Consider the following 9,206-nt stretch of genomic DNA (forward strand, 5'->3'; position numbering starts at 1 on the left):
TTGGCAGGTATCCTTCAACACCAGTGGGTGGATGTCGCTGCCGGAGCTTGTCGCCGGTGATGCGTTTCTTCTCGGTGCTGCCGCGCGTGTCCGCTTTGTACCGCACCAAGACTTCACGGGATGGGCCAGCTTTTCGGCACACGCTTGGGATCGTACGGATGAGCGCCACGTTGGTTCCTTGGCGCAAACGTCGGACCTGTTGGCACCCACGGGATCTTTGAGCAGCATGACGGCAGAGATCCGCGTGCATGTCTTGCCGGTCAATGACGCACCCGTTCTTCATCCGACCGCTCTGCTACCCTTGCCCGTGGTAGAGGAGGACGTGCCGCTGGTGGCCAATTTGGGTGCAGCAGTTGGCGAGTTGCTCGGTCCTGCTGCAGTGGGCGACGTCGATGCCAACGCCACCCACGGCCTTGTTGTAACGTCTTTGTCTGGTGCTGCGCAGAGTACCGGTGAGTGGCAGTGGCAGCGAGCCCGTGACGCGGGTCAAAACTGGTCAAGCGTTGTCGTTGGTTTGTACCTGAGCGAAAGCGCCCGCTTGCGTTTCCAACCTAGCCAAAACTTTTACGGCAATGTCACGCTGGGCGTGCGGGCTTGGGATCAAACCATGGGCGTGGAGGGGGCAGTTGTCAACACGTCAGATCTTTCAATTGGCGGCACAGCTGCGCACTCCCTTGCATGGGGTGAAGTGGTACAATCAGTCCTTCCCGTCAACGACGCCCCTGTCTTGCGGTCCCCTCAGCCGTGGAATCTGGCCGCGATCTTGGAGGACGTGCACACCGATGCAAACCTGGGCTTTGTAGTTGGTGAGATGGCCGCTGCACGTTTTGCGGATGCTGACAACCTTGACGTGCTGGGCGCGGTTGCGTTGCACGTCGACAACCGTCTAGGGAATTGGCAAGTGCAAAGCACAGCCAACGGCTTGTGGACCGCGCTGTCAGCTGGCGACGCGTTGCGCCCCGATGCTCGTGTCCGCTTTGCACCTGCTCTCAATGCTCACGGTTCGGCGGAGCTGCAGGTGTTGGGCTGGGATCAAAGTCGCACCCCCACACTGGGTGGCTCTTGGACCGCCATGGACAGTACATCGGTCGAGAACATTAGCATTGTTGCGACTGTTTTGGCCGTGAACGATGCACCCGTCCTGCTTGACGACTTGATGCTGGACTCGATTGCGGAGGATCTTCCATCTAACGTGAATCCCGGCCGCGCCGTGCGAGAGCTCGTCGTAAGCAGTATCACGGATGTGGACGGCGACACCTTGCTGGGACTGGCCGTCGTTGGCAGTGCCTGTACCACGGGCACTTGGCAGTATCGCCTCAGCAATCAGTCTGCTTGGACGCCATTCTTCGGCAACGTCCTACCCAACGGTGCCTTCTATCCCGCCGATGCCACCCTTGAAGCAGCTACGCTATTGGGCCCCGCTGCGTGGATTCGTTTCGTGCCCCATCAAGACTTTTTCGGTGCGGCAGCGCTCCGCGTTCGCGCGTGGGACATGACAACAGGATATTCAGGTGCATACGCTGTCAACGCTTCTGAGGCGTCGTCGGCCTTTTCTGTTGCCTTGGCCAACGTCACGGTCATTGTGCAGCCGGTCAACGACCCACCCGTGCTGTCGGTTGGCGTCAGCAGCTCAACTAGCCTATCTTATGTCGAGAACGATGGGCCCTTATCTATCGCACCCCACGCCGTGCTTCGGGATGTCGATGATGCGGTCATGGAAGTCATTCACATTGTGCTCGAAGGCAATCTGGATGGCTCCGAGGAAAACCTTAAAGCGGATGCACACTCGGCGTCAGGGTTTGTCTGTACGGGTTTCGGGGGTGCATCTGACCTCTATTGCTCTGGTGCAGCCACTCTCTCGGCAGTTCAGGCTCTACTGCAAAGTGTGCAATATGAGCACCACGGCGTGGAACCCACTCCTGGCCGACGCATCGTTGTGCTCGCTGTTTCGGACGGGTCTGCGGTGGTCAATTTGACCGTGACAATTGATGTGGCGACCATCAACGACGAGACGCCGCAAATTTGGCCATTACTGTTTGAGCACGAGCTGTCAGAAGGCTCTCCGGCCTTTGCACCCTTTGCCTCGGCCACCCTCACGGACTTGGACGACAATGCCGTCTACCAGTTGGCCAGCCTAGAGTTTGAAGTCTTTCCCCTTTGGGACTCGGCGCAAATCCAGCTCAACGGATCCGTTGTTGTGCCATCGCGGTATGGTTTGGTCTCAGTGGACTCACCCATGACCGTCGCCTCAGCTCAAGACCTGTTACGCTCTTTGACCATCATTGATACCAACACGCAATGGCAGCCCCGCAGCGTCAACGTGACGGCCGTGGCGTTTGACGGCTTACATCGCTCAGTGCCCGCCGTGGCTGTTATTCAGCTGCTGCCAGTCAATGATCAAGCACCCTCTGTATTTTTGGCGGGGTCCGTGCTGGAGCAGAACGCTTCTTCCAACCCGTTTGTGGAGGAAGGCGCGGCGGTCGTTCTGGTACCCGAGGCTGTCATACAGGACGAAGACACGGGTGATTTTCCAATCGTTGAGCTTGGCGTGCGCCTTCTCAACCCCGTGGATGAGAGCGAAGAAGGACTGACGTTGGATATCGGCTTGGCGCAAGGCTTTGGCTTGGCCGTGGTTGCGGACGGACCCGTTCATTCCAATACGGGCACCGCCCATGGATGGCTCACAACGGGACCGGCCACCCCCGCCACATACCAGGCAGTGCTGCGCACACTGCAGTACCGTCACGCAGGCGAGGAAATGTCCGAGCCCATGGAACGCCTCGTCGAAGTCTGGGTACGCGATGAGGACTGGACCAGTTCTGTGTCGGTTGTACTTGTACCACTCCAGCCCATTAACGATGCGCCGTCCATCACCTTTGCGGACCAAAACTACGTGCGCGTACTGGCGTACGTCGAGGGTGATGGGCCCGTTGCCATTGCAGATGAAGGAACGGTCATCACCGATGCTGATAATCTGCGGTTGCAGAGCTTGTCCGTGCGTCTGGATGCCCGTCCAGACGGTGAGGCCGAATTTCTGTTCCTGGAATCCACTCTGGCGAGTGCTGTTGGGGTGGAGGTTAACAATTTGGGGAGTGAGGTGATACTTTCAGGCCCCGCCACGCTGGCCGAATATGCAAGCCTCTTGCGTCAGGTCACGTATGAGCACGGGGATGCACATCCAGGCAATCCCAACTGGTCCGCCCGCCGCATTGAAATTACGGCCATGGATGAAAATGGTGGCATGAGTTTGGAGGCCGTTGTGCATGTGAGCTTTGAGGCGGTGAATGACGCGCCCATTCTTGACTTGAACGGCCCTCAACGCGGCACCAACTTTTCGGTTGACTTTGTCGAGGAAGGGCCTTCCGTGGCGATTGTGGCAGCAGATTCCATGACCTTGGTCGATGTGGACAGCGAGCGTCTGACCTGGGTAGAAATTGAGCTCATGAACATGCCCGATGGTGAAGCCATGGAGGCCGTTTACGTGGATGCACCCCGCTCCCTGACTGTGCAGCGACATGGCGCGCTCCTGCGTGTCGAAGGCAACACGTTTACCTCAGTGTATCAAGACGTTCTTCGTACCGCCCGTTACGAAAATCTGGCTGGCGAGCCATCTGAGGAGACGCGCGTCATTGAGGTCCGAGCAAGCGATGGCGTGGCCGTGAGCGTACCTGCGCAATCCATGGTGCGTATTGTTTTGGTCAACGACGCCCCCGTCTTGACCAATGGAATTGATACCCTGACCGTAGCAGAGAATAGTGAGATGTTGTTGTTCAGCACTCTAGTGATCAGCGACCCCGATGACCTCTTCCTTCGCCGTGCCACCGTCGTCGTGACTAATCCGCTGGACGGGCTACTGGAGAGCGTGCAGCTAGCCCCGGACGTTTCTCTTCCTTCGGGATTGTCCTTGACGGTGCAACACGAACACTTGCTCGTGCTTGAGGCCACGACCGCCAACATCACTGTTGACACCTGGCACCAGGTGCTTTCTCAGGTGCGATTCGTTACTGACAGTGACAAACCCCATCCCGAGGCGCGCGACATCACGTTGCAGGTCGAGGATATCGCCAGTTCCTCCAGCAACCTGTTGCGCGTAGATGTCTCGGTCCAACCCGTCAACGATGCCCCTCAGCCACGCGCCTCCTACCCATACGCACATGGTGTCATAAGTGTCCCGGAAGACGGCCTCCGCGTTTTGCCTATCCTTGCTCATCTGATTGATGCAGACGACGTACTGACGGCCGAGCATGTTTCCATCACAGCACCACCCTCGAACGGTCAAGCTTCCGTGCTTCCCGATGGGTCCATTCAGTACACCCCTCATCCCGACTACTTTGGGTCGGATGCCCTGGCTTTTGCAGTCTGCGCCCGCGACGTTTGCTTTGATGATTCCATTGCTCTGAACGTAACAGCCATCAACGACCCCGTAACCGCGAGTCCTGTCCAGCTCGTGTGCACCGAGGATGACCATGTTGCCGTTGATCTTCAAATGCACATTTTTGATGTTGAAGACAGTCCGTTGGCCCGTGTGCACGTTTGGGTAGACTCGCCTCAGCACGGACGTGTCTACTGGGCCGCAACCAATCTCGGTGAGGGAGAAGATGACGACGACGAGGATGTGGCCAGTGGTAGCGGCAGCGGTGACGTTTCCATGCTGGACAATGACGATGAAGGCAGTGGAGACAGCCTCTTCCCGGCGTCCACTTCGGTCCCGTCGGATGATCAGTATGATCTGACGCTAGTCTATGTGCCCAGCCCCAACTATGCGGGAACGGATGGCTTCAATTACACGGTCTGTGATACGGACGGCGCCTGTGCCACGGCAACCATCACAGTGGTGGTAGTAGGCGTGAATGACGTGCCCGTTAGTACGAATGCCACCATTACGGTGGCTGAGGACGATGAGGGGGCGTTGAATGTCACTGGCCTCGTTTGGGACGTAGAAGAGCCAGCTTCAGCTCTGACTGCCAGCATCGTACAAAACCCGACCCATGGCACGGCCACCCTTTCTGGGCCCTGGCTAATCTATCTGCCAGCGGTCAACTTCTTTGGGACCGATGTCATCGTGCTTGAGTTTTGTGATGCTCAAATGGCATGCTCGCGTGCACACGTGCTTGCAGCCGTGACCCCGGTCAACGACGCACCTGTCGCTCGCAATGCTTCCCTGTGGGTGCGTGAGGACGAGCAGCTACAGATCAATCTACTTCAATATGTGGAGGACGTCGAAGACCAGTTGACAGGGGCGGCCGTGACCGTCGTTGATGGTCCCGCCCACGGCGCACTTGCATACACGGCAGCAACCGGCACAGCCATGTACACCCCCGAAGCCAACTACCATGGCCCGGATATGGTTGTGTTTGAGGTTTGTGACTCGATGTCAGCATGCCGCCTCGGGCACTTAGCCATTAATGTCACGAGTGTCAACGACGTGCCTCAAGTCAATGATACCTCCGTCCAGATTATTGAAGATGGAGCTGCCACTGTGGCTCTGGCACCCCTGGTTTGGGATCGCGAGTCAGGACTCGCGGCCATCTCATTCGGCGTTGCACAACCGCTGGCACACGGTCAGGCCACCATCAACATTGAAAACCAATCTGTTTACCTCATGCCCACAGCAGACTTTGCTGGCACCGATGAGCTCATCTTTGAGGCGTGCGACTCGCATGGCGGGTGTGCCGTTGGTCGGATCACGATTGAAGTACTCCCAGTCAACGACGCGCCCGTGGCGCTCAACGCCAGTGTCAGCACCAACGAGGATGAACCTTTCCTCTTCCTCACTCGCGACTACGTTGCGGACGTGGACAACACGGACGCTGAGCTAATCGTGTCGATTCATACACGTATGTTGGCCCACGGTCAGCTGGAGGTGGATCAGCGCACGGGCATCATCACGTACACCCCCACGCCTAATTTCTGGGGTGAGCAGTGGTTTACCTATCAGGTCTGTGATCCTGCTGGCCTGTGCGACTCTGCTTGGGTCAATGTCACGGTGACGAGCGTGAATGACGCCCCCGTTGTGACGTCGTATGAAGGTCGTGTGCTTGCCGGGAGTGATTTGATCATTGACGTGCTGTCCTTGACCGAGGACCGCGATGAGCTTGCACCTTCAGACGCAGCACACGTGCGTGACACGGCGTCGGTGGGGCTTGTGCGGTCACCGACCCACAATACCGCGGACGTTTTGCTTGTGGATGAGCGCTGGGTTCTTGTATATCATGCGCAGAATGCAACCTCAGCATCAGGCTTTTATGGTACCGAAACATTTGAATTCCAAGTGTGCGACTTGGCCGGTGCATGCGACAATGCGACTGCCCTGGTGCATGTCGACATTCTTGGTCCGGCGATCACATCCGTGCTGATCAGCGATCCAGATGACTCTGATTTTGTCGCCTCGGTGGGTGACATCATCACAGTCACCTTTGCGGAACCCACGAGCATGGTCGCAGGAACGGTGTGGAATCACGCAGCCTTGCAAACCAAGCTAGATTGGCCCGAAGCCTTCTGGGAGACGGCGGTCTACAGGGGTGTCTGGAACACCAATCAGACGTTGCGCATCGAGCTGGTGGAATGTACGTTGTGCGAGCCGACGGTGGTTGCGACACAAACACCGAACGATGTGGCATTGGCGGTTCCACGTCGCCTCGAGCTACAGCTGCTTCCTGGTGCTGGTGTGCGCAATGCAGCCAATGACTCCTTGGCCAGCGTGGCCTTGGCTCCCTTCCAAGGAAACTGGGGCCGGGCCGTACCGGGTGTGAAGAACATCATCATTGACTTTAGCAACGCCGTCACCGACGAGCCCGACCGCGCCTTCCCAACAGGCACTCGCATTGTCATTGTTTTTACGGGTCCTCTGAACCAGCCTTTGTGTGACGAAGTGCGCCAGGTGGTGATCGAGGCCATCATGTCGTTCGGCGAAGGCGAGTCATTGGGAGAGATCAAGGGCATGTGGGGCCAATCCACGGGGGATAATTGCCCCGTTCTGGTCGCTGATCAGGCGCGCCGCCGGCGCAGCTCCGCGGGCTCGCCAAACCAGTTGACCATTGTGATCGTGGACAGCGGCTCCCAGACGATTCAAGACCAGCAGAGTCTGGCCGATGCATTGCAAATAAGCAATCAAGCTCTGGTGGATGGACTCATCAACGCATATCACAACCAGTCGCTTGCCAACCTCACGGACGGTCAGGACCCAAGCCGCAACCCCTTGACCGAGGGCTCCACCAGTGTGGGCCCGTTTGTGGTCTCCCTGATTGCGGCCGATCCAGATAACCGTGATGCCACGTACTCGAGCGGTGACACCATCACGGTGGTCTTTTCAGACGCCGTGTCCCAGGTAGACGTAAGCACCAAGGCTGCGGTGGACAACGTGCTGCAATTTGTGCAGGACAATCAGGAAGTATCACTGGGTGTGGCGTATTACGGCGGCTGGGCGGCACAGGATACCCTGGTCATCACCTTGACGGATGTGACGGATGCAGCACCCACCCCCGCAGTAGGCGCACTACGCGTGCGCATTCTGCCCAACCGCCTTTCTCTGGCCTCTGAGCCAAACATCACCAACTCAGAGTTGGTGAGTCGAGAGGCTCTCACGGGAAATTTCGGCCGCCCGCACCGGACATCGAGCATCATCTACATTATTCCTATCATCTGCTTCATGGCTGCGCTACTGTTTGCGCTTGTGGCACTCTTGAAGCAGAAGGCCACTTCGCGTCGATCGACGCCCAAGAAGCAGCCGCTCGTGGACTTTGAATTCAAGGCCCCGCCGGCGGCCGCTTCTATGCGCGCCAATCACGATCCTTTCGCCATGGTGGAAACGCGTCACCCAAGCGAGACCACAACGGTTGGGTACGACACGTTAGCCCCCGCATCGGAGGTTATGAGCACGCCTCGCGCGTCCGTTTTTGGGGACCCGCGGGGCTCAATTGCTACCGATGCCGCGCCCATTGCAGCCAGCCTCCCACCACTGCGATCACCAACCCAAAAAGTGGCTCGCACGGGAGCCCTGCCGCCGTTGAGCATGCCTGCTGTGCGTCGATCCACGCGCACGGCCGCACCCTTTCCTCAATTGAAGCCCGTGTCTTTCAAGGGTGGCCCTCCCGGTGCATCTCCAGACCCCTTCCGAGCGGCTGGACCGGGTTTTCAGCCCAAGCGGCCCTCGCTGCCCAGCATGGGCAGCATGCCCCCTCTGCGACCGGCCATGATGCCGCCCTTGGCGCGCGCACCTGGTTTGCCTCGTCCTGCCGTGATGCCGACACTCAACTTGCCAAAACGTTCAATCACTGAAGAAACAGAGGGAGATAACTAACATGACCCTTGCCACTTTTTTTGTTCGTACCTTTTGTTCGTACCTTTTCCCGTCGCATGTGCTTCTTTTGACCTTTGCTTGTGAAGCTGCTCGAGCAATGGAATCGCCCGTTGCCCAACGCGTTTACAACTTTGTTTGTATATGCTTATGTCATGTGTGTTTTTGTGTTTTGTGTCTGCGCGCGTGCGCGCAAGTGATTTGAGCGCAACCAATTGATCTTCTGCTCGCTATATGCGAATGCACCTCCAGAATGTTCATGCATCACCTGCGCATTTGAATCCCGTGTATCATCTTTGGCAGCGATCCAAACTCATCAGCAGTCAAGTCACAGGTGTTCCATTATGTGCCTTGCACAGATTTGTCAGAAAGTCTTCCAGCTTGACGAGGGACAAATTTGAGTATTGTTTTGCGCTTACTTTCTCATCCTGACCTTCAAGCTTTATTTTTATTTGCATGCATGCAACATCGGCGACTGTCAAGTCAGCCTGTAGCAACACCCCTGGGCTGCATGGCTACGAGCGTCAACCTATTTCTCTTGTTCTCTGTATCCCTGTCTCTCTGTCTCTCTGTCTCTTTGTCTCTCTGTCTCTCTGTCTCTCTGTCTCTCCGTCACACACACACACACACTCTCTCTCTCTCTCTCTGTCACACACACACACACACACACACTCTCTCTCTCTCTCTCTCTCTCTCTCTCTCTCTCTCTCTGTCTCTCTCTCTCTCTCTCCGTCTGTCTCTCTCTCTCTGTCTCTGTCTCTCTCTCTCTCTCTCTCTCTCTCTCTCTCTCTCTCTCTCTCTCTCTCTCTCTCTCTCTCTGTGTCTCTCTCTGTCTCTGTCTCTCTCTCTCTCTCTCTCTCTCTCTCTCTGCCTTCGTCTTTTGTTTGATGAGGTGGTGATGATCTGCCAA

At 57.2% G+C, this 9,206-nt stretch overlaps 1 protein-coding gene across 1 annotated transcript in view; it reads left to right on the forward strand.

Moving 5' to 3' along the window:
* The window catches only part of MONBRDRAFT_23789 (uncharacterized protein), a gene marked incomplete at both ends in the record, with an annotated part of 55,720 nt that overhangs the window by 28,527 nt on the left and 17,987 nt on the right, over positions 1 to 9,206 (forward strand). Inside the window, 2 exons of the mRNA XM_001744025.1 lie at positions 1 to 8,219; positions 8,791 to 9,171. The exon at positions 1 to 8,219 is cut by the window's left edge and continues 20,275 nt beyond it. Coding sequence (XP_001744077.1) covers positions 1 to 8,219; positions 8,791 to 9,171 — 8,600 coding nt within the window. The remainder of the gene's footprint in view (positions 8,220 to 8,790; positions 9,172 to 9,206) is intronic.

The sequence above is a fragment of the Monosiga brevicollis genome, genomic scaffold, assembly GCF_000002865.3.
Source record: "Monosiga brevicollis MX1 MONBRscaffold_5 genomic scaffold, whole genome shotgun sequence".
In the NCBI taxonomy this organism is placed as follows: Eukaryota; class Choanoflagellata; order Craspedida; family Salpingoecidae; genus Monosiga; species Monosiga brevicollis.